Below are 25,857 nucleotides of genomic sequence, written 5' to 3'. Positions count from 1 at the left end.
ATGTTGGTGTGCTGCACCCATCAACTCGTCATTTACATCAGGTATAACTCTCAATGCAATCCCTCCCCCCTCCTCATAATAGGTCCCGGTGTGTGATGTTCCCCTTCCCGAGTCCAAATGATCTCATTGTTCAATTCCCACCTATGAGTGAGAATATGCGGTGTTTGGTTTTCTGTTCTTGCAATAGTTTGCTGAGAGTGATGGTTTCCAACTGCATCCATGTCCCTACAAAGGACACAAACTCATCCTTTTTTATGGCTGCATAGTATTCCATGGTGTATATGTGCCACATTTTCTTAATCCGGTCTATCACTGATGGATATTTGGGTTGATTCCAAGTCTCTGCTATTGTGAACAGTGCCACAGTAAACATACGTGTGCATGTGTCTTTATAGCAGCATGATTTATAGTCCTTTGGATATATACCCAGTAATGGGATGGCTGGTCATATGGTATTTCTAGTTCTAGATCCTTGAGGAATCGCCATACTGTTTTCCACAATGGTTGAACTAGTTTACAGTCCCACCAACAGTGTAAAAGTGTTCCTATTTCTACGCATCCTCTCCAGCACCTGTTGTTTCCTGACTTTTTAATGATTGCCATTCTAACTGGTGTGAGATGGTATCTCATTGTGGTTTTGATTTGCATTTCTCTGATGGCCAGTGATGATGAGCATTTTTTCATGTGTCTGTTGGCTGTATACATGTCTTCTTTTGAGAAATGTCTGTTCATATCCTTTTCCCACTTTTTGATGGGGTTGTTTTTTTCTTGTAAATTTGTTTGAGTTCTTTGTAGGTTCTGTATATTAGCCCTTTGTCAGATGAGTAGATTGCAAAAATTTTCTCCCATTCTGTAGGTTGCCTGTTCACTCTGATGGTAGTTTCTTTTGCTGTGCAGAAACTCTTTAATTTAATGAGATCCCATATGTCAATTTGGGCTTCTGCTGCCATTGCTTTTGGTGTTTTAGACATGAAGTCCTTGCCCATGCCTATGTCCTGAATGGTATTACTTAGGTTTTCTTCTAGGGTTTTTATGGTGTTATGTGTAACATTTAAGTCTCTAATCCATCTTGAATTAATTTTCATATAAGGAGTAAGGAAAGGATCCAGTTTCAGGTTTCTACTTATGGCTAGCGAATTTTCCCAGCACCATTTATTAAATAGGGAATCCTTTCCCCATTTCTTGTTTATCTCAGGTTTGTCAAAGATCAGATGGCTGTAGATGTGTGGGATTATTTCTGAGGACTCTGTTCTGTTCCATTGGTCTATATCTCTGTTTTGGTACCAGTACCATGCTGTTTTGGTTACTGTGGCCTTGTAGTGTAGTTTGAAGTCAGGTAGCTTGATGCCTCCAGCTTTGTTCTTTTGCTTAGGATTGTCTTGGCAATGTGGGCTCTTTTTTGATTCCATATGAACTTTAAAGCAGTTTTTTCCAAATCTGTGAAGAAAGTCATTGGTAGCTTGATGGGGATGGCATTGCATCTGTAAATTACCTGGGGCACTATGGCCATTTTCACAATATGATTCTTCCTATCCATGAGCATGGTATGTTCTTCCATTTGTTTGTGTCCTCTTATTTCACTGAGCAGTGGTTTGTAGTTCTCCTTGAAGAGGTCCTTTACATCCCTTGTAAGTTGGATTCCTAGGTATTTTATTCTCTTTGAAGCAATTGTGAATGGAAGTTCATTCCTGATTTGGCTCTCTGTTTGTCTGTTACTGGTGTGTAAGAATGCTTCTGATTTTTGCACATTAATTTTGCATTCTGAGACTTTGCTGAAGTTGCTTATCAGCTTAAGGAGATTTTGGGCTGAGGATGGGGTTTTCAAAATATACAATCATGTCATCTGCAAACAGGGACAATTTGACTTCTTTTCCTAACTGAATACCCTTTATTTCTTTCTCTTGCCTAATTTCCCTAGCCAGAACTTCCAGCACTATGTTGAATAGGAGTGGTGAGAGAGGGCATCCCTGTCCTGTGCCAGTTTTCAAAGGGAATTTTTCCAGTTTTTGCCCATTCAGTATGATACTGGCTGTGGGTTTGTCATAAATAGCTGTAATTATTTTGAGATACATTCCATCAATACCGAATTTATTCAGAGTTTTTAGCATGAAGGGCTGTTGAATTTTGTCAAAGGCCTTTTCTGCATCTATTGAGATAATCAAATATCTTCTTCTGCGAAGTGTCTGTTCATATCCTTTGCCCACTTTTTAATGGGTTTTTTTCTTGTAAATTTGTTTAAGTTCTTTCTAGATTCTGAATATTAGCCCTTTGTCAGATCGATACATTGCACAAATCTTCTCTCATTCTGCAGGTTGCCTGCTCACTCTGATGATAGTTTCTTTTGCTCTGCAGAAGCTCTTTAGTTTAATTAGATCCCATTTGTCAATATTGGATACCATTTGTCAATATTGGCTTTTGTTGCCATTGCTTTTGGTGTTTTAGTCATGAAGTCTTTGCCCATGCCTATGTCAAGAATGACATTGCCTAAGTTTTCTTTTAGGGTTTTATGGTTTTAGGTCTTATGTTTAAGTCTTTAATCCATCTTGAGTTAATTTTTGTATAAGGTGTAAGGAAGGGATCCAGGTTCAGTTTTCTGCATATGGCTAGCCATTTTTCCCAACACCATTTATTAAATAGGGAATCCTTTCCCCATTGCTTGTTTTTGTCAGGTTTGTGGAAGTTCAGATGGTTGTAGATGTGTGGCATTATTTCTGAGGCCACTGTTCTGTTCCATTGGTCTATATATCTGTTTTGGTACCAGTACCATGCTGTGTTGGTTCCTGTAGCCTTGTGTTATAGTTTGAAGTCAGGCAGCATGATGCCTCCAGCTTTGTTCTTTTTGCTTAGGATTGTCTTGGCTATGCGGGCTTTTTTGGTTCCATAAAAAGTTTAAAGTCGCTTTTTCCAATTCTGTGAAGAATATCAATGGCAGCTTGATGGGGATAGCATTGAATCTATAAATTACTTTGGGCAGTATGGCCATTTTCACAATAATGATTCTTCTTATCCATGAGCATGGAATGTTTTTCCATTTGTTTGTGTCCTCTCTTATTTCCTTGAGCAGGGGCTTGTAGTTCTCCTCGAAGAGGTGCTTCACATCCCTTTTACGTTTTATTCCTAGGTATTTCATTCTCTTTGTAGCACTTGTGAATGGGAGTTGACTCATGATTTGGCTTTCTGCTTGTCTGTTATTGGTGTATAAGAATGCTTGTGATGTTTGCACATTGATTTTGTATCCTGAGACTTGGCTGGAGTTGCTTATCAGCTTAAGGAGATTTTGGGTTGAGATGATGGGGTTTTCTAAATATACAATCATGACATCTGCAAACAGGGACAATTTGACTTCCTCTTTTCCTAATTGAATACCCTTTATTTCTTTCTCCTGCCTGATTGCCCTGGCCAGAACTTCCAACTCTATATTGAATAGGAGTGGTGAGAGAGAACAGCCCTGTCTTGTGCCAGTTATCAAAGGGAATGCTTCTAGTTTTTGCCCATTCAGTATGATATTGGCTGTGGGTTTGTCATAAATAGCTCATATTTTGAGATACATTCCATCAATACCTAGTTTACTGACAGTTTTTAGCATGAAGGGGTGTTGAATTTTCCTAAAGGTCTTTTCTGCATCTATTGAGATATTCGTGGTTTTTATGATTGGTTCTGTTTATGTGATGGATTACTTTTATTGATTTGTGTATGTTGAACCAGCCTTGCATCCCAGGGATGAAGCTGTCTTGATTGTGGTGGATAAGCTTTTTGTTGTGTTGCTGGATTCGGTTTGCCAGTATTTTATGTGGATTTTCAAATCTATGTTCATCAGGGATGTTGGCCTAAAATTTTGTTGTTGTTGTTGTGTTTCTGCCAGGTTTTGCTATCAGGATGATGCTGGCCTCATGAAATGAGTTAGGGAGGATTCCCTTTTTCTATGGTTTGGAAGAGTTTGAGGAGGGATGGTACAGCTCCTCTTTGTACCTCTGGTAGAATTTGGCTGTATATCCGTCTGGTCCAGGACTTTTTTAGGTTGGTAGGCTATTAATTATTGCCTCAATTTCAGAATTGTTATTGGTCTATTTAGTTATTCGACTTCTTCCTGGTGTAGTCTTGGGAAGGTGTATGTGTTCAGCAATTTATCCATTTCTTCTAGATTTTCTAATTTATTTGTTTTGAGGTGTTTATAGCATTCTGTGGTAGTAGTCTGTATTACTGTGGGATCGGTGGTGATATCCCCTTTCTCATTTTTTATTGCATCTATTTGATTCTTCTCTCTTTATTAGTCTGGCTAGAGGTCTATTCTGTTGATCTTTTCAAAAAACCACCTCCTGGATTCATTGATTTTTTTGAAGGGTTTTTTGTGTGTGTGTGTCTCTATCTCCTTCAGTTCTGCTCTGATCTTAGTTATTTCTTGTCTTCTGCTAGCTTTTGAATTTGTTTATTCTTGCATCTCTAGTTCTTTTAGTTGTGATGTTAGGGTGTCAATTTTAGATCTTTCCTGCTTTCTCTTGTGGGTATTTAGTGCTATAAATGTCCCTCTAAACAGTGCTTTATGTGTGTCCCAGAGATTCGTTGTATCTTTGTGCTTATTGGTTTCAAAGAACATCTTTATTTCTGCTTTCATTTTGTGATTTACTTAGTAGTCATTCAGGAGCAGGTTGTTCAGTTTCTATATAGTTGTGTGGTTTTGAGTGAGTTTCTTAATCCTGAGTTCAAATTTGATTGCACTGTGGTCTGAGAGACTGTTATGATTTCCATTCTTTTGCATTTGCTGAGGAGTGTTTTACTTCCACTTATGTGGTCAATTTTAGAATAAGTGAAATGTGGTGCTGAGAAGAATGTATATTCTGTTGATTTGGGGTGGAGAGCTCTGTAGATGTTTATTAGGTCTCTTTGGTCCAGAGCTGAATTCATGTCCTGGATATCCTTGTCGATCTGTCTAATATTGACAGTGGGGTGTTAAAGTTTCTCACTATTATTGTGTGGTAGTCTAAGTCTCTTTGTTGGTCTCTAAGGACATGCTTTATGAATCTCGGTGCTCCTGTATTGGGTGCATATATATTGAGGATCGTTAGATCTTCTTGTTTCTTTGATCCCTTTACAATTATGTAATGACCTTCTTTGTCTCTTTTGATCTTTGTTGGTTTAAAGTCTGTTTTATCAGAGACTAGGATTGCAACCCCTGCTTTTTTATTTGACTCTCCCATTGCAGTTTATTTTAAATACCTTATTCTGCGATCACTTAATGTGGTATTTTATAGCCATATTCACATCTTACTTTCCCTGCTAAATACATCCTACTCAAATATAAAATATTGAATTTTTAGTAATTCCTACCATGTTTAACCCTGCACATGCACCTACTTCAATAAACGAATACATTCTAAAACAAATGAATGGCTGCATTTATCAACAGTGTTCAAAGTTAAAAAGCATGATTACAGCTTGTGTTTATTGGTATCAATTGTTGAAATATATTACCCCATAGTTACTTCTGTGTTAAGTGATAGGAAAGCAAAGAGAAAGATGTGAAAGCAAGAAGTGCATAAAACTAAGCAAACAACAACAAAAACCCAAGACAATACATTTTTGGGGTATGGATGATTTCTTCCTGTGTTATACTTGGGGTTCTCTTCTCCCCAGGGAATGCAAGATGATTCCTTTTATTGACTGAGTGGAAGAGGAAGTGGGCTTGTGTAGTTCAGTCTCTTTACCTTACAACTTTTCAGGAGCTAGCATGTGTGCAGAGGAAAGGCATCCTCAAGCTTTGAAAATGCCGAAAGTATTATAGGGGCAAGCTTTGAGACTGTGGGGTTTAAGTCTACAGGTTTGGAGTTAAGTTCACCTTGAAGAAATATTAAAAGCTGGTGTTTCGGATAAGAAACCTTGAGACATACACAGTTAAGGAGGGAGATATGAAAATCTAATGGAGATGTGGAGAAGAGGGCTCACGTGGGATTGATCAGATGACTGTAAGAGTAAGTAAGGCTTGCAGGTGACACCTTAGAATCAAGCATGAACTATGGAGGCCTCATCAATGGAGTAAACCTTGAAGTACTCAAGCCTTACGACGAGTAGCTTGCTTCAGCATAGCCATAATGGTGTTCTCCGGCTCTCCTATCCATTTAGGGGCTGCTTTAGATTGTATTTGGCTATATTACAATGCTTACAATTCCATACGTTTCTGAGATCCAAACCATAGCTCCAACCATATAAAAGAGTCATTTTTTATAATGGATAAATTCATTCATATGAAGTCCTCAGAAAGAGAAAATGATACTGTCTTGGCTTGACATAGAGGTGTAAGTCATAAGATTAAACGGGCTGTTATATATTGATTCTTTTCAACATAGCATTCCTGCACCTACCTAGATTTGTGCAGCATGGATGAACTTCATCATATCTTTTTCTGTTCTGCTAGGGCAGTGAGGCTGTTCACTTTCCAACTTCTAAAATTGATATTGCTCTTCAATATTGTCTTATAAACCACATAATCCATTGGTTCTGGAACTCTTCCCTGAACTCAAAATCACACCCCTGAGCTCTTAAGTCACAGTCCAGTGTCTTTCCTCTACCAAGAATTCATTTATCCTTCTGTCACCTGTTGAAATCTGGCCCAGGACTCACAAAGGGTATCTTAATTTTCAAAACAAAAAATTGTTTTCGGCCAGGTGTGGTGACTCACGCCTGTAATTCCAGCACTTTGGGAGGCCAAGGCGGGAAGATCACGAGGTCAGGAGTTCGAGACCAGCCCGACCAACATGGCGACACCCTGTCTCTACTAAAAGTACAAAAATTAGCCAGGCGTGGTGGCAGGTGCCTGTAATCCCAGCTACTATGGAGGCTGAGGCAGGAGAATCGCTTGAACCCAGGAGGTGGAGGTTGCAGTGAGCCGAGATCATGCCACTACACTCCAGCCTGGGTGACAGCAGTGAGACTCCGTCTCAAAAAAAAATGCTTTATTATTTTTCTGTGATCTTGTGGTATATATGCTGTTATTATATTACATATGCCATTATACCACTTACAATATTCTCCATACAATTACAATTTATGTTGGTTTCCAGACTGAGTCTGAAATACTTTACAATACAATGTCTGAAATGACTCTGAATTTTCAACAGTGCAGAATTTTACATACCATTTCATTCTTCTACATTTCATCCATCATTTTAGATACCTCAATACCATGACTGATACTAAGTAGTTTAAAAACTATCTAAGGATAAGGACATTATATCCCTCTATATTGTTTATTATATCCCTCTATATTGTTTAGTAAATGATATTTCTTCATAGGAAAAAGACATGCTGTTTTAAGCACTGTGCCTTTCTGTACTTTTGTTACTATAAAAAAAATCCACAGATGAAAACCTATGGCTATGATATATTTACAATATAATACTCATTTGACAATGAAGTTATAATATATAATTGAATCAAAGGACTCTGCTGATACAGTGAATAAAAGAACATATGTAAATGATTCTTATATGGTACAAAATAGATATTAATAATAATATTATGAGCGATTTGAATGAAACAGTTACCATTATCAAAGCAACTTTTTTTTTTTTTTTTTTTTTTTTGAGGCAGAGTCTCGCTCTGTCACCCAGGTTGGAGTGCAGTGGTGCGATCTCGGCTCACTGCAAGCTTCGCCTCCCGGGTTCATGCCATTCTCCTGCCTCAGCCTCCCGAGTAGCTGGGACTACAGGCGCCTGCCACCTCGCCCGGCTAGTTTTTTGTGTATTTTTTTAGTAGAGACGGGGTTTCACCGTGTTAGCCAGGATGGTCTGGATCTCCTGACCTCGTGATCCGCCCGCCTCGGCCTCCCAAAGTGCTGGATTACAGGCTTGAGCCACCGCACCCAGCCCAAAGCAACTCTTTAAAAAGAATGCAAGCTGTTGAAGAAAGACTTCCATCCTGCTGTGTTAGAAAAGGATTGTGGTCTACGACTGTAGTGGAAAGAAACCCTGACAGAATATATTAATATATTTTCAAAATATTATACATTAGATTGCTAGATCATTTATGTTGTAATATCTGCTAAGACTCTAATATGGTCCTACCAGTAAATCTACTTTTAAAAAGGAAGCAAAATGTATAGTTAAAATTCATCTTGAATTAATAACTGAGATAATGGTATAAAGATAAAAAAAAGGAATATTCCTTCTGCCTGTAGAAAATGATGACCTCATCGTTATAGCTGAAGAGGACTGAAATACTCCAGAACATGCCTTTCAACTTCTCCTTTCATTCTTTTTCTTCTCATAATTTAACCTTTGTGGGCTCATAATTATATAAATAACACAAGAGGAAAATAAAATGTATTTTCTACTAAGGGAATGTATCGGTAGGAAAAGCAATACAACAGATTTAGACCATCAAGAACATTCAAAATTGTAGTAAAAATATACAGACTAGCATATGAATCATGTATGAGCATTTAAAATAACTAAGGTAGGCCGGGCGCGGTGGCTCAAGCCTGTAATCCCAGCACTTTGGGAGGCCGAGACGGGCGGATCATGAGGTCAGGAGATCGAGACCATCCTGGCTAATAAGGTGAAACCCCGTCTCTACTAAAAAATACAAAAAACTAGCCGGGCGAGGTGGCGGCGCCTGTAGTCCCAGCTACTCGGGAGGCTGAGGCAGGAGAATGGCATGAACCCGGGAGGCGGAGCTTGCAGTGAGCTGAGGTCCGGCCACTGCACTCCAGCCTGGGCGACAGAGCGAGACTCCGTCTCAAAAAAAAAAAAAATAAAATAAAATAAAATAAAATAAAATAAAATAAAATAAAATAACTAAGGTAGAATTAAAAATGAACAGGCATGAAAGCATTTGCCAAGATGTCCAGATTTAAAAAAAAAAAAAAAGATGAGAATGCTAAAAATTAAAAACATAATCACTAAAGCTCAATGTATGGATAAAATAAGAAATTAGATACTGGGGAGAACCCTGAAAATACAGACCTGAAAAAGAAATAGAAACTGGGAAGGAGAGGGTAAGAGATGTGGGAGGTGTGAAAATGCAAAGTTATGTCTTCAGAGTTTCAGAAAGAGATCATAGAAAATTGAGGAGTGGTTATCTGAAGAAATAATGCAAATTTCCAGAATTGATTAAAATGTGATTCTGCAGATACAGCAATTACGGTAAATAAAATGCATGTATACTTATGACTTTATAGTGGAAGTATAGTGGAAGAGTAGAACACCAAAGACAAAGTATTATTTAAAGCAGACAGCAAGAGAAAAAAATAACGTCTACAGGAGTAGCAACAAGATTTAAAGGAAATGCTTGGGGAATAAAGATAATATAAAATAAAAATATTAATGTGTACATCCTTATCCAGGAAATTTATTCAACCTAAATTGATGAAATGATAATTTATAAACAGTAAAACTTTTGTTTTCCTTTTAGATAAATAAGGTACTCTATGTAAACAAACAACCAAAGTGCTTTCTGGAAGAACTTTCTGAGTAACAAGATATAACAAGAATTTAAAAAGGACTGTCATTGTTCTTGACATTATCTTGTATTTTCAAAATGGGCAGATAAGTATAATTAATATCAAGTTTTTAGATGTCCCATTTATAATTGACTTGTGACGGAATATCTTTCAGTAGAAAATAAATGGAGTTGTAACTTAGTAACATTGTTACCAAATTTCATATTCAAGAAATATTAAATTCATATCCAAGAAGTATATATTGTATAATTTAAACTTTTGCACAAAGCACTTCTTTATGCTTCCCCTGGAACCATATACGTATAATTTGATGCCATGTACCCTCAGCAGTAAAGGGCCAGGGTCGACCTTTCTGGGACTCACCTCCCCTTCTGTAGATTGCAAATGGAGCTCCTTCCTGCAGGTGGCCTTGAAGTCTCCTGCAGCAGCACTCACCTGGACCCCACGAGGAGCTTCCATGATCAAGGATCTGGTGGGTGATTCAAGCCTAAGGGGAAAAAAAAAAAAAAATCATTCATAGAAAAAAGAAAATTTTTGATAAACTAGAAGACAACATTAGTCAACTTAAAACAACAACCAGAAAAACATACAGACCAGACAGGAATAAAGGAAGTTAGGCAAAGCCAAAATGAGTTTTAGAACAATTTTTGATTGACTTATCTATTTTTGGCTCTTTATAAAAATCTACATTTATTCACATCAAGTATTGACTCTCACCAATTTGCTTATGGTTTCTTTTGCTGTTTGAAAGGTAGGGTGTGATAAGTATACTTGCTAAAATTTTGGATAACTCACTAATATTAATGACGGAGGTTTAATTAGAAGAGTACTACAGTTTAGGATGTTGATATATGTATTCCTCAATAAAGAGTCCCTGTCTTGTAAACATGAATGTGTTAATGAAAATCGTTAATATTGCAAACTTTCAGGCATGCACAAAATATGTACTTGACACCTCTAGAAACTGATTAAAAGAATGAAATAAGACATTTTCTACATCAACTAACTCTGATGGCCCCGTGAAATGTCCACAGAATGAGCGACATTAGTCTGGGAAAGAAAAATCAATAGGAGGGTAATATACAAGTATAAATGTGATGGAAGGTTGGCTACATAAATTATGAGGGCAAAAAAACAAGTGTTTTACACAGTCATGCCTACAGAAAGAGAGTTGGGAAGCAATTTTCAAATTATCTTCAAATATGACACTAGAGAAAAAGCAAAAATGACACAATACAGGAACTAGAATACAGTGGTAAAAAGTGCTAGTATAAGAAGAGGTAGGATCCATGCATTGGTCTTTTTAGATCAGCTTTCTGCCTTGGGGATGCAACTGCCTGTGATCCCCTTGACCACGGGAGTTTAAGAGGAGGGTCCCCTCAGGCTCACATTCACAGTTATCCAGCACAACTGGTTTTGTTTTCGGTTTCTGAGGCAATGAATTCAGAGTGGTTTTGCAGAAAGAACCACATCAAATGGTTAGGTCTCTGGAGTTCAGTTCCCTCTCGGCAGGAAAATCAAACTTAAAAGCTTAAAAGTGATATGGAAGGAGCAGCACCAGCATTTAGAAGTGGTTTCAACACTTTCGTTTTCTCTTGCAACTTTAAGATTTTAATCCCTATGGGGCATTTGGAGATCTATCCTCATATAATCCCTGGAGGGGAGAGGTTTTGAATATATCTATTTTTAATAAACGTTTGTATTTTTTTTTATTAAACAGAACTCCCCGTATTTTCCATAGAAGATTTGATTTCCACAGAATATTTGAAAACTTGAAGACAATCATAATCCCACTACTTATACAATTTACTATTAGCATTTTACACACAGTATCTAAATGTCAACATTTGAATGTTAAAATGTATTTTTTATCACTGATTTTTCCCTGATACATAACCCTTCTAGAACTACACAGACTCTTAGCAACACAGTATCAACAATTAAATGTTGTCCCATGGCTGGGCGCGGTGGCTCACGCCTGTAATCCCAGCACTTTGGGAGGCCAAGCGTAGTGGCGGGCGCCTGTAGTCCCAGCTACTCCGGAGGCTGAGGCAGGAGAATGGCGTGAACCAGGAAGGCGGAGCTTGCAGCGAGCAGAGATCACGCCACTGCACTCCAGTCTGGGCAACAGTGCGAGACTCTCAAAAAAAAAAAAAAAAAAAAAAGGTGTCCCACTTCTCTCTTGTATGGAAATTCTCCCGTTCACTGAGGAGGGTTTCACGGACTTATTTATATTATAGTAGAAGTTTTCAATTAAACTATTCATGTTATTATGAAATATTCTCTGGAAAAGCCTGTTGAAAAGGGAAACCTAAGTTTATTGGCACTACTTGTGGATTTCTATGTAAATAGTCAGTGGAATTAGTGAATTATAATTGTATTCATGTGGAAAGCATTACAGCAAATATAGTAGTGAGTTTCAGACTGGCTTTCACAGTGGGTAGGTAGTAGTATGGCAGAGAGAAGGATTAATGTTTAACTCAAGTCCCTCTGCCACCTGGTTTTTCAAAGCATTCTGTTTTTCCTGGTGTTTATATACCAAAGATGCAACAAGATACTGTTTCTAAGGTGTTATGCAACTATCAAATTTAAAAAGTCTGTGGCCTAAATCTCTAGAAGAATTGTCAACATTCAGAAAAAAGAATTCAGACTTTAAAAGAATTCAGACTTTAAAACCACCTAAGTTGCAAGAATGCAATTGTTAAGTATTAAGCAGAACTTAAACATCAGAAGAAACAAAAAGAAAGGGAGGGAAAAGGAAAGGAAAGAAAACAAATACACTACTTTATCATAATGTTCTTCTCATAGGTAGAAGAAAACCAGCAAAGCGATCTACCCCTTTATTGAGGAAATGTGTCAGACAACATCCTGACTGCTTAATAGAGTTTTTTTCCTTGATAGAGTTTTTTTCCTTGAATATATTAATGATGTATATTAGAGCTATGTGTTTCTAGAGATTAACTTGGAGCCTGCAAACCTTAATATTTCTGTGATAAGGTGTATTTTTGCAAGAATGAGAATTATGAAAAGATGCCAAATATATGATTAACTATTAATTCATTTTACAGAATCCAAGTGCAGATTATTTTCTTATTCTGTACTTAATGGATTTCAGATCCAAAAATAAATCTTTAGGAAATTGGCACTGTATAATTAATTTCATCACTTTTTACCATAGGTACAGAAACTCTTCAAACTGTAGCAACTTAACTATATATTAATGTTAGAAATAAAAAAGAGTGAACATTGGGCTGTTGTGGGCAAATTTACTATTATGTCTTTGTTAACTATTTAACATATATTGTTTAGCCTTTTAAAATATAGACTCCATACTACAAAACAGTATCATCTTATCTAAAAAAAAAAAAAAAAATCAAAGAAAATCCACACAGTTTTAAAATACACATGAAAACCAGCACAGAACTTGAGAAATACTAGATACTCATCAAACATCTGCTGAATAAATAAGTCATAGAAATCCACCACATTTCTTCACCAAAATATTATTATTCTATTAATATAATAAACTTTTGAAATTTTTTCTTTTCTGAAGTCTAAATCAAAGAAAACATGGCTACCTACTCCCTAAATTAACAGTTTATTGACTTGGCCAACCAATGAAACCGTGTTGATTAGAGCTAGGCATCAAGTAACAGTACTTACTTCTCTGAAAGGAAAACTGTCAGCAAGGCTTGTAAAGTTTTTCTCAAACACCCTGCTTTTAATGTTCATTACACAAATAAATAATTGAATACCTACATAATTACTCGACTTTGCTTCTGTTTCAGCTTGGAAATTTAGTAACACTTATCTTCGGGATTGCCAGTCTGCTTTTACAACCAGCTGATCAATCCAGCTTAGTGCAATGTTTAAATAATGATGAATAATTAGAAAATGAAAACCAGAAACACTATACACTAGATATAATATCATTCACATTTTCACTTATGAATTGTGAAATATGTCAGCAAGATCATTAAAATACCAGTTGGTTCTTATTCTTCTTTTAATAGACTCTCCATTGTTACTAAAACGTTAGAAATAAAAACTATTTCTTCTTTAAGAATAAATGTAAATAATTAAAAAATACTTCTATAAATGTAGTAATTAAGTTTATTGAATAAATTAGTAAACAGCTGTGTCTGTATTAAAACACAGATGAAAAAAATTGGAATCAATGCTCTTCACATGTGCCTTTGTAATACAATAATGACTGCAGCCAACATGTGCCTTTGTAATACAGTAATGACTGCAGCCACTTTCCTTATATCCCACTTATTTAGTTAATGTCCCCATTTTTCATCTTTGCTAAGTTTCAGTAACTCACATTAACGAATCCTTATTGCAACTAGGATGTGTAAGATAACAGTGCTGGCTGCTCCAGCATTAAGGATGAACAAGGGACATGTGTATCCTGTTCTAATGGAATTTATAGTTTGTTAGGAGAAGAAAGATACAATAAATATTTTCACAAAAGTTGTTGAATTCCTCCCTGAAAAAAAAGCCATAAATGAAGACTGTAGCGCCCTATGAGATGCTGTTTACACACACTCCTCAGCACTCCTAAATCCCTAGGGTTTTTATCTAGAGTAGGTAATTATTACGTTGCTCTTCTAAAATAAGTCTTAGTCCTTGAAGGCGGCCACTTTTTTTCTAATATTGTTCCCTAGCTTGTTTGAATCTGTGTTACTCAAGTAGTGAGAAACTGAGTTCTTTAGGAAATTTTATCATAGGACTCTAAAGGACTAAAAAATTTACTGTTGTAAAGTATGGTTTTGTTGCCTTAAAGATTTTCAACTTTATTTTTTGTTTCCATCTGAGTACGTATACACTCATCCAGTGTGAAGGGCTAAACACCAATCCTTATGAATAAAAAGGTTTTTTAACTTAATATTTTTATTTTGCTTCCCAAGACAGCAACTATGTCTCTCAGGCTGATACTTTGATCCAACTTTAAAAGTGACTTTTAATATGTGATTAGTTTTTATCAGCAGTATTTGCATATTTCCTTTTCCTATACAATAAGAAGTTCATTTCAGAATGTAATTTATCTATCATAAATTATTAAACCATAATCACCAAATCTTATGTAATGAATTAAGAACATCCACTGAGCAGTTTTGTATGAGGGATCTAGATTTTAATATTTTGAATTTAATCAACGGTGGTAATAATTATCCTGGGAAGAATTCCCTATAATGTTGGAATTTTCTGGATGGTGAGAGCTTTTACAAATAACTGCCTCCTAGAACCATTACACTGTCAGGAAGTAGTTTATTCCATTGGAAATATTAGACTGAGGAACCCCATCAAAGTCCAATTAAGTTCTGCCTTTTTCTGATTAGCTTCCATTTGCTTCCATAGTCCCCTGTATGTAATACTCTGTGGTCATTTATAGCTTTCTCAGCTCCCTATTTGCCCTGTCTTTATTCCTATATATGCCATATATTTCATTATATATGTCAGATTTTCCAGCATTCCTGTTTTTGTTGTTGTTTTTATTGTGTTTTGTTTCATTTTTACAGACGGGGTCTTACTGTGTTTTCCAGGCTGGAGTACAGCAGCATAATCATAGCTCACTGCAGCCTCGACCTTCTGGGCTCAAGCAATCCTCTGGTCTCAGCCTCCTGACTAACTTGGACTACACATGTACACCACCATGCTCGACTAATTTTTATGTTGCCAGGTCTTGAACTTCTGATATCAACTGACCCTCCTACCTTGGCCTCCCAAAGTGCTGGGATTACTGGTGTGAGCCACCACACCCGACCTCAGCATCCCTATTTTTATTAGTTCCTCTCACTTACTCTATAACTGCCTTTGCCTTTTCTTTTCTACATTCTTGCTATCTAATATATTCATTTTTGTATTTATTTTAAGTATATTGGGGGAAACATTGTCTAACTGTCTATTTTAGTTCTTCATATATTAAAGCTGATCAACAGTGATGGAATTTATGCCACATGTATAAGAGGAAGCACTTACCTGAGATCTTGGGATGGCTCTGCTCTGATGTGCGGCGTCTCCACAGAGTGCCCAAATACGGCTCCTTCAGTGCCTGGGGGTAGCATGAATATAGCAGTCAGTATAAGCAAGTCCACACAGTGACTTTCATCTCTATTTTTATGCATCAAATATTCTTCCCAAAGAGAGAAAACTTAAAATAGGTATATATCATGTATTAGTCCATTTTCACACTGCTGATAAAGACATACCCGAGACTGAGGAGAAAAAGAGGTTTCATTGGACTTGCAGTTCCACATGGCTGGGGAGGCCTCAGAATCATTGCAGGAGGCAACAGGCACTTCATATATGGCAGTGGCAAGAGAAAAATGAGGAAGATGCAAAAGCAGAAACCCCTGATAAAACCATCAGATCTTATGAGACTTATTCACTACCATGGGAATGAGAACATTATGGGGGAAACCACCCCCATGATTCAATTATCTCCCACCGGTTCCCTCCCACAACACGTGGGCATTATAGGAGTACAATTCTCGATGAGATTTGAGAGGGGACACAGAGCCAAACCGTATCACAGGATATGAATGAGAAGAATTAGAAGAATATCACCAGGCAGGGAAGAGTCAATCAAGGTAAATGTAAATGTCATTATATATTAAATGATTTTAAAATTAAATTATTAAAGTCAAGATTCCCACTCTCTCATTAAAGAACAAAAGCTCATCTCTGTCCCCTGCCTTATTTTCCAGTTAAGGGAAATTGAGGGAGGGATACGTCACAATACTTAATTCTGTGTTTCTATAAATAATAGCAGGTCATGAATAAAAATGTGGAGGTGGGCTCCAGTGTAGCCTACTATTGGTTTTTACAGACATACCCTGATAGATGTTTAGCAGTTCTCACACACAGAGCTCCCACTTTTGATTACAGTAACCACCAAATGAGAGAGAACATGTCATGTTACTTTGACCTCTCTGGGGTTAGGGCTTTATCTAAAACCATGAACTGCTTTAAATCATGTTGTTATAGGTGGTTTCATATGGCATCATAGTTTTCCAAAGAGGTCATATACTCTAACACTTTTCTCAGGAGGTTGAATGATACTCTATCTCAACTTTCATTTACTGAATCCACTTTTTTTTCCAGATTCCCATAGCTTTTTCATAATTTAAGTAAAATGGAAGGATTCTTCAATTACCAAAAACAAGTGGAAAAAAAAATGCTCCAAATAAGATGACACTGAGAAAATCTTTTCTGTAATTTTGCATAAATATCTTTGATTATCACCCTCAAAATAAACTTTATCATTTTGTTTTTTGATCTAATCTTCTTCAAACTTCTTAGTTTAAGAACCTCATATCTGTTCCATCAGTGGCTTCAACACTAGCTAAATTATACAATGTAACATAAAAATATATATTTGAAGCATACAAATCTGCTTTTGTCTAATGAGAAAAAATAATGTAAAACATATTAATTCAAGAAGCAATGATGAAATGGCCACTAGGAAATTAAAGCTAAAATTCCAATTCCTTAAAAATAAATTGCTATATATGGAAATGTATTAGAACCATCAGATTACTCCTTTGCATAATATAGCAATACAGACCTTGATCATGAATAGAAGAGGAAGAGATTTTTTTTCAAAGACTGTATGATTTCATCTATATTCTGGTTCTGAGGGCAAACTTACCAGGTTCTGCTGCAGTAAATCCCTAAGATTGCAGATTTCTGTTTATAAACTAAAAGCTATTGGCATTTGTTGAACACTTAATGGGTTTAATAGTGTTCTCTCTTGTCTCTCTCTGTCTCTCCTGAGACTCTGTAGGACATATGCTCCTTGTTTTTAACACTTTTCCTCATGAATTTTGAGAAATAACTTCTTTAAGGGGTTTATTCTGTTGATATTTTGGAAGATATTTATTTTATTTCTCCAAGTGGAATGTTCCTTAAGATGAGTCTTTCAAAGTAAAACAGTAGTTGGAGGTAACAGTAGTTTTGTGATCATGGTGGAGATAGCATGTGAAAGAATATTACAAGATATACATTTGTATATCTCAAAGAGAGACTCTGGCATTTTGTAATAAGATATGCATCCCAGAAAAGATAGTTATCCATGTGCAAAGTTTAAAAATTAATTTCCACTATTGCATGATTATGAAAATTTCCCAGATAAGGTGACAGAAATATAATTAGACATCAGTAATATTTACTTTCAAATACATAATGACATACTTAGTAACTAAGCACAAACTTTATCAGTGAAAATAAAAATAGAATGTCATCAAAAGTTTAAATTTTCAATGAGAAATAAAAACTGACAGATGTCTCGATTCTGAGTTCCAGTATAAAAATAATCATTTTTAAAGGATTCTTGAGGAAATAAATATGTAATCATGCCACTTAAAGGGTGAAATTGTAAACTAAATAATATGAGTAGTTAACAAAATGCAGGCCTCTAGAAAATGAGAAATTCACTCTCCCTGTTTCTGTCCTGAATGACCCAAAGGTACGAAATTAATAAGCAACACAGATAATCTTAAAGGAAATCAGTAAGGGATGATAAAAGCCACCTGAACCAGGTATGAACTCTAACAGCATAAAAATTAAAAATCAGAACATGCACAGTGGCTCATGCCTGTAATCCCAACACTTTAGGAGGATGAAGCAGGCAAATCACCTGAGGCCAGGAGTTCCAGATCAGTCTGGCCAACATGGCGAAATCCCCCCTCTACTAAAAATACAAAAATTAGCTGGGTGTGGTGGTGCACAGTAGTCCCAGCCACTTGGGAGGCTGAGACAGAGAACAGATTGAACCTGGGAGGCATAGGTTGCAGTGAGCTGAGACTGCACCACTGCATTCTGGCCTGGGCAATAGAGGGGAAACTGTCTTTAAAAAAAAAACTTTAAAAAATTAAAAACTCTATCTCCCATGAATTGAAAATTTTTACCATGTGGATTATTAATAGGGTTGCAAGATTTGGCAATATAACAATATATGACACTGAGTTAATTGGAATTTCAGATACACATCAAATCATTTTTTAGTGTAAGTAAAGGATATTTACAGGGGATATACTTATACTGAAAGCATGTCATGAGTAATTAAGTAAATTCAAAATTAGTAAGGCATCCTATACTTGACCTGGAAACCCTAACAATTTATCAACATTCATTTGATACACAAGGACAGATCTGATTTACAGTCACTTCAAGAAAAGAAAGACTGTCATGAATTCTCATCACAGGCTCTAGAAACCATAGAAACCAAAAAAGAATGACAGACATAAAAAGGACAAAAGGAACATAACAGAGATACATATTAATATGCATATGTAAACTTATTGAATAAATGTTTTTTTTTTCATTGCTATCATAAGGGGCTGTTCAAAAGGGCATAATGTTCAATAGTGCTTGATTATATAATCCTATAAAGGATGTTTCAGATAATTTAAACTGACTACAATGTTACAAGACATAGGGGAAACCTATACTGTTGGCTATTGCAATTGTCAGAAAAAAAGGAGGTAAGAAAATTCAGGGTCCAAAAGTAGTAGAAGCCATTCATATGATAATTTCTGGCTTCTGCAGGAAAGAATAAGGATGGCATATTCTTTTTGCTGGAAAGGAGAAAAGGCAGATATGGATTATGGTCCTACTTTGTATTTAAAGAGTTTAAGTCATAAGGTAGGATACTACCCTTTACAAATGCCTAACATAAAATGCCACACCCTCAAAAACAAATTATTAAAATTAAATGCAAGCACTTCGTTTGATGTGGCTATCTATATTCTAAACGTTATCTATACTATAAATGTTATATCCTACGCTACTCATTATTCATCCGTTGGCATAGATATAATTTTTACAGCAGTCATTGGTCCCAGAAGAAGAGGTAGCACAAGAAAAGGAAACCCAAGGAAAAGCACCAGAGAGAACGCAAACAACCAACCAAGAAAGGCAAGAATTCCTCACACTGAGAAAAAGAAAGTCAGGCAGGAAATTATATTTTTAAGTTATTTGACCTGATATTTGCTAAATGAGAACTTTTGCTGGCCTTTATTTTTCCAATGAAATCAACTATGATCATGAATTTTCTGAGGTTTTTTTTTTGGGGGGGGGAGGGGATGCAAAGAAGGGAATGGATTTTATGTAGATATCAACATGATGTGAAAGAGAAACTACAAGAGGAATCCAGAGTCCACGGGGCAAAGATTAACAGGATATGAACAGCTAGGCTCCCAGCCCTATGACACTTCACAGGAATCTCAGACAGCATTTCAAATTCTTCCACTAGAATAGGGATAAGGTCCAGGGATATTTTTCTATATCTCAAGGGACAGAAAGATTCCTATTTATGATCTTCAATTTTGAATCTGTATTAGTAAATATATTCAAACTTTTGGAAGTCGTCCTGCCTTACTTTTTCTTTATCTGCATCTGTTTCCCCCAAATCTAAATTAGCATTAAAATCTAGATTAAACTGGGAATAGACTTGTTTTATTCCCAGGTTTACTTTAATTTGTTTCTAAATCTTGGCCAAGTATTTAAAGCCCTCTGGTTTTTATTTGTAAAATTAAAAACCAGACCATGAATAACATGATCTCTAAAGTACTTTCAATTTCTAACAGAATTATACGTTTTTTTTTTCAAACATATCAAAACTTGTATACTAATAACTCTTCTCATTCCTCCTTAAATACAAGTGGAAAGGAGTTTGCTCCTCCAAATCAAAAGAAAATAAATTATTTTGGGGAAGGGATGGAGTAATAATACTGGAAAAAATATTAATTGGCATTTCTTTTATTCCATTAAAAAGGGTTCCTTTGAATCCCGAAAAATTTATTAGAAGAAATGTCAACCTATTTCAACATATACTATGTCTCTTATTTGTGTTATTTTAATAATCTAAGTGTTGTCTTTGTCTCCACTTAACACGACAAAACACAACCTATACATTGCTGGAGTAATTTTATCAAAACCATTGATAGCTCACCTGTGCAAAAAGCTGCAATTATTTTCTTGGACACTGCTTTTGCCCAGTATTCAGCATTCCTGTAATCTGACCCCATTTGTCTGCTCAAACATCTTTTCTTCTACTTATTTATAAAATATCTTTACTAATTTCTCACCTCCTAAGGCATATGCAGATATCTTCATTCTCTGAACATATTTACGGTTTACTGCCTGTAACACTTATGTTTAATCTACCATATCTATTCTTACATATTTTTAATTATGTGAGTTGCTTATGTTTCAGGCCAAAAAAATTTAAGATATATTCCTTATATACCACTGTATTCTTGCACACATGATGTATGTGAGGTAATTAATAAATATCGATAAGGATCCATATTTCAAAGCCTTTTTTGAAAGTGTTTTTTTTTTTTTTTTTTTTTTTTGAGACGGAGGCTCGCTCAGTCGCCCAGGCTGGAGTGCAGTGGCGCGATCTCGGTTCACTGCAAGCTCCGCCTCCCGGGTTCACGCCATTCTCCTGCCTCAGCCTCCCGAGTAGCTGAGACTACAGGCGCCCGCCACCACGCCCGGCTAATCTTTTGTACTTTTTAGTAGAGACGGGGATTCACTGTGTTAGCCAGGATGGTCTGGATCTCCGGGCCTCGTGATCCACCCGTCTCGGCCTCCCAAAGTGCTGTCCTTTTGTTTTTTAATCCTAGTTTGATTAATGGTAAAACCATATTCCAAACACCCAGGCGAACTGGGGAAGTATACCGAGGTGTCCTTTCTTGTTCAACATCCTTGTTAGGGTACTTGTTTCCACGTCTTCAATATCACATACATTTTCTGCTCATAATTCTTCCATACTGGTGCCAAATGATGTTCTAAAACACAAAATTGACTTTGTAACTCTCACTTAAAATACTTTAAGAATCCAATATCTGTAGAAGTCAAGGCCACATTCCTTAGGATTTATTGCTTAGCAGTTCTGTGCATTTTACATTTCAGTGACAAGACAGCTCTCGCATATTTTGCCATGTTTATGGACTGTCATGAGAACGAACCCCTTCTTGTTCTCAGCATATGCAACCTCTTTCTCATCATTTGATGGTAATCTCTTCTCATTTTTCAAGATCTGAATCTAAATTATAATATCTGTGAAACATTTTCTTGGTTCTTGCAGCTTTTCCTCCTTCTGGCCAGTTTCCCCAGGATCTTGCAAAAATTACTGGTGTATATTTCTAACATTGCATTGCAATTTGCTTTAAGCCCCTCTCCAGTAACTTAGGACTTTCTTGAAGTCAAAGACTGTCTTGATAAAAGTTGTATACTTAGTACTGATTATGGATTGTGCTACATAGTTGAGGATCAGTAAATTAAAGAATGAATAAAACAATAGTTAACAAAAGCATGCATAAAATGCTTTCTGTTTTATAACTGATATGGAAAACATGCTAAGTTTCTGTTTCCTAGTGTATCTCCTTGTTTAACACTTTAACACAAATTAACATCCTGAGATTATCTGAATGTACTGAAACTTATTATGAGCATAGCCAAAGTGATTTTTTTCTAATGAAACAGGGAAATAACATTATTAATTGTCTTGGAAAGAAAGCAAAAGAAAAAAAACAAAAAACACCATACTGTTCATTTAGGACTGAAAGATAAGCTGCCAGGATTTCCGAAAAGAAATTATTTCAAAATCTGTTTGGACTTTCCTTTTGGTATTTTTTTCATCATTTAAAAAAATGTCTCAAAGCCTTCACTCTTGGATGCCAAGTAATATCTTCTCATCCACTTAAACAGTTTCAGAAGGCAGAGATAAAGAAAAAGACATTTGGTGATCAAAAGGAAAATGCATTAAAATAAAGCTATTTTCTTCAAAATGAAGTATATTTCAAAAATAAGTTGTTACTAATGAAATTAGACTAAAATATATCAGCACTGGAAATGATCCAGACTTCCACATGGCTCTCATTTTGTAAGCTTCAAGAAGTTACGTTTTACTAGCAGTTGCTTCTCTGAGTTTTAGGAGGAAAAACTCATTTATTAATTCTTTCCATGCCTTTTAGTCAACAATAAGAGTAATACTTGAAATTTAAAATCACGTGTAAATAAAACAGAATTAAAAAGAAAATAAATTATTTCCAAATTGAATGAATATGTGGTTTGATGGAAATGACATTTTTAAAAAAATGTATATAAATAATACATTTTCTAATTCCTACCTCCAAAAAATGAAAACATTACAGTGGATGAGCAGAGCTTTCTTCGTTTACTCTTAAGATATATATTTTCAGGAAATAGATAATTCCAAAGTATGTGATTACTAAGGTTGTCATTTGCCCTTTACTTAAATAAAACCACTAAGCAAAGGAGAAGTAACACACACAACTGAGGCTTCTAGAGAATCCTGAGTGAGAAAGCATCATCAAGAACGCCCCTTTAGCAAACATAATCAGAAGATTCTGTGGTTATGAACTTTTTAAAAGGCAGCAATATTTGATTCAATTTACAGCTTCATTGTAAACATTATAACTCTAATGAATTGAAATGCAAAAAATATGCATTAACCTATTTGATAGCACATGAGCTACCCATACTGTCATTTATTATATTTTTAAATTTTTTGTAAAGATTAATGATGAAGTTGAGAAGATTAAGAAGATTCTTAAGGTAGGTTATCTTTTTACCACCTTTATATAAAGTCTAGATAAGCTTTGAACATACTTAATCTAGGAGTATATTTTATCTTAAGATTTGGACAGTTTACTTAAATACAGATATGATAGCTGATACTAGTCTTGGCTCTTTGAACTCACATTTATTCTTATAAATGTAAATATTTTTTAAAGTTTTTGGTATAACCCTTGCCTTAATAACCCTCTATCATTAATCCAGTGAAATTCAAGCTTTGTGGAAATTCATTTATTTGAAAATTTCCCATCAGTTGCACCATCAAACTGAAGTTTCTTCAGGGTGGGGGGAGGGGGGGTGGGAAACTAGGAAATTCCTTAATCCTATATTTTTGCCTTATTTTATTCTTCAAGCTCTTCACCTCTATTTAGATTAGTTTCTGAAGATGAACAAGATGGCTTCCTACTGCTATTAGTCATAAAGGGAGAAACTGTTTTCCACTGGCAGGTCATACTGACCATTACCAAATGGAATGCCTAATGCTAGAGACTCATCTCAGCAGCACTTTCATTTCTTAATTCTTTATTCCTTAGGACTTCTGGTGCATTGATATCAAAGTGCTTTCTATGGACAATAAAAATCAGTAAATAAATTGTCTAAAACAGATGGTACATAATTGTCTTCGGGGGCTTCAAATATTGCATTGGTTTATGGATTTATCTGAAACTTCTACAAACATTTTTTACTCTGAAAAAAAGCAAAATCTTGTATGTTCAAAAGATGCTAATTATATCAATAGCTTTATGAGCCTGAGCTGCATGGTTAATCTACATAAACTAACATATCAATTTTTTTTTTAACGTAGTATCTCATGAACCACAATTTATTTAGAATTTCCTTCTTACCTCAAGATATCTAAGAGATTTTAAAACATCAAAGTTTTACGTGTAATTTTTTAGGTCTCTCTGCCAATAAGAAAAGATTCAGAACCTGGGATCTTTGTATATACAACTTGCCTTAATATGTAATTGTCATTCATTTACTAATAACCAAATTGTACAAAAATTCACATAAAAGCTGAAAGCCTCATAAGCCTATCATCCAGTAACAAGATAGTAAGACATGCATAGAGTCCAAATGAGAATCAGAACATGCTTGTTAATGCCCAAATAAATTCTCTTCATTTTTTTGTTTCTATGAGATTATTTACCTTTTGTTGCTCAAGGTTGCTCCTTTGATTTTTATTTTATCACTTGCCACGTAATTCATATATACCAATAGGTAAATTTTAAAAAGCTCCCTTTATTTTCATTTGTTTCTTAACCATAAGAGAACTGGTAGCATTCTTTTACTTTTTACTTTTAATTAAAGAAATGGCATGTTTCTCCAGAACTAACGTCTGGTTTCCCCAATAATGAAGTTTCTACAGTAAGAACACTCATCACATATTCAGCGTTGATTACTGTGAATACTGTATGTTTTTCTTAGAGGAATTTCAAGCAGAGTAAGCCATTAATGCTTTATGCAAATTATAACCATTATAATTATCCACAGTTTTCAGGGAAGTCCAAGCATCTTCAAAATTATTGTGCCGTTATGGAAACCTGTGTTTTGTGTGCTTTGGTTATGGATCACAACATGTATCTTTAAAGACGATCATTCTCTGACCTACAAAAATAATGCATTACAGGTTAGCATTAGACCTGCTGATATAAATGGGCCTCTTCTGATAAGTCAGAGGTAAAATACACAACTTTTATAATCCAGATATGTGCTTTGACATTTTGGGAGTCCCTTGATACACATAGTAAATATCTCACCATGAACAGGGTAAGCAGATATTCAATATTTTCAATAGGTAGTGTTTTTTTTTTTTTTTTTTTTTTTTGAGAAAGCTTAAATTGTGACACTGAGATGTACACATCAGTGTGTGTTTGAATGCAGAGTATAACACCTCACTGGGGAGTACTTTATCCGTGTGTGTGTGTGTGCGCGCGCACGCGCACGCGCGCGTGTACTGACATTTACAAAATAAAATTCCAATCTTGTAAAAACCTTTCCAGAGAATTGAAAAAAAAAAAACAGATTCCCTAATATATTAAGTTTTTATTATTATTATTATACTTTAAGTTCTGGAGTACATGTACAGAACATGCAAGTTTGTTACATAGGTATACATGTGCCATGGTGGTTTGCTGCACCCATCAACCCATCATCTACATTAGGTATTTGTCCTAATGTTATCCTTAGCCCCACACCCTCTAATAGGCCTCAGTGTGTGATGTTCCCCTCCCTGTGTCCACATGCTTTCATTGTTCAGCTCCCACTTATGAGTGAGAACATGCGGTGTTTGGTTTTCTCTTGTGTTTGCTTGCTGAGAATGATGGTTTCTAGCTTCATCCATGAGCCTGCAAAGGACATGAACTCATCCTTTTTATGGTTGCACAGTATTCCATAGTTTATATGTGCCACATTTTCTTTATCCAGTCTATCATTGATGGACATGTGGGTTGGTTCCAAGTCTTTGCTATCGTGAACAATGCTGCAATAAACATAGGTGTGAATGTGTCTTTACAGTAGAATGATTTATAATCCTTTGGGTGTATAACCAGTGATGGGATTTCTAGGTCAAATGGTATTTCTAATTCTAGATCCTTCAGCAATTGCCACACTGTCTTCCACAATGGTTGAACTAATTTGCACTCCTACCAGCAGTGTAAAAGTGTTCCTGTTTTTCCACATTCTCTCCAGCATCTGTTGTTTCCTGACTTTTTAATCATCACCATTCTAACTGGCTTGAGGTGGTATCTCATTGTGGTTTTGATTTGCATTTATCTAATGATCAG

The 25,857-nt window shown here is 35.7% G+C and overlaps 1 protein-coding gene across 2 annotated transcripts in view; it reads right to left on the bottom strand.

Moving 5' to 3' along the window:
- The window catches only part of SGCZ (sarcoglycan zeta), a 1,195,959-nt gene that overhangs the window by 5,421 nt on the left and 1,164,681 nt on the right, over window positions 1–25,857 (bottom strand). For both annotated transcript variants that reach the window (XM_050802181.1, XM_050802182.1), the window contains exons 6-7: window positions 15,440–15,512; window positions 9,818–9,941 (exon numbers count right to left, since the gene is read on the bottom strand). In XM_050802181.1, the coding sequence (XP_050658138.1) occupies window positions 9,818–9,941; window positions 15,440–15,512 (197 nt within the window). The remainder of the gene's footprint in view (window positions 1–9,817; window positions 9,942–15,439; window positions 15,513–25,857) is intronic.

The sequence above is a fragment of the Macaca thibetana genome, chromosome 8 (genome assembly GCF_024542745.1).
Source record: "Macaca thibetana thibetana isolate TM-01 chromosome 8, ASM2454274v1, whole genome shotgun sequence".
NCBI classification, from domain to species: Eukaryota; Metazoa; Chordata; class Mammalia; order Primates; family Cercopithecidae; genus Macaca; species Macaca thibetana.
This window is presented reverse-complemented; position numbering and strand designations above follow the sequence as displayed.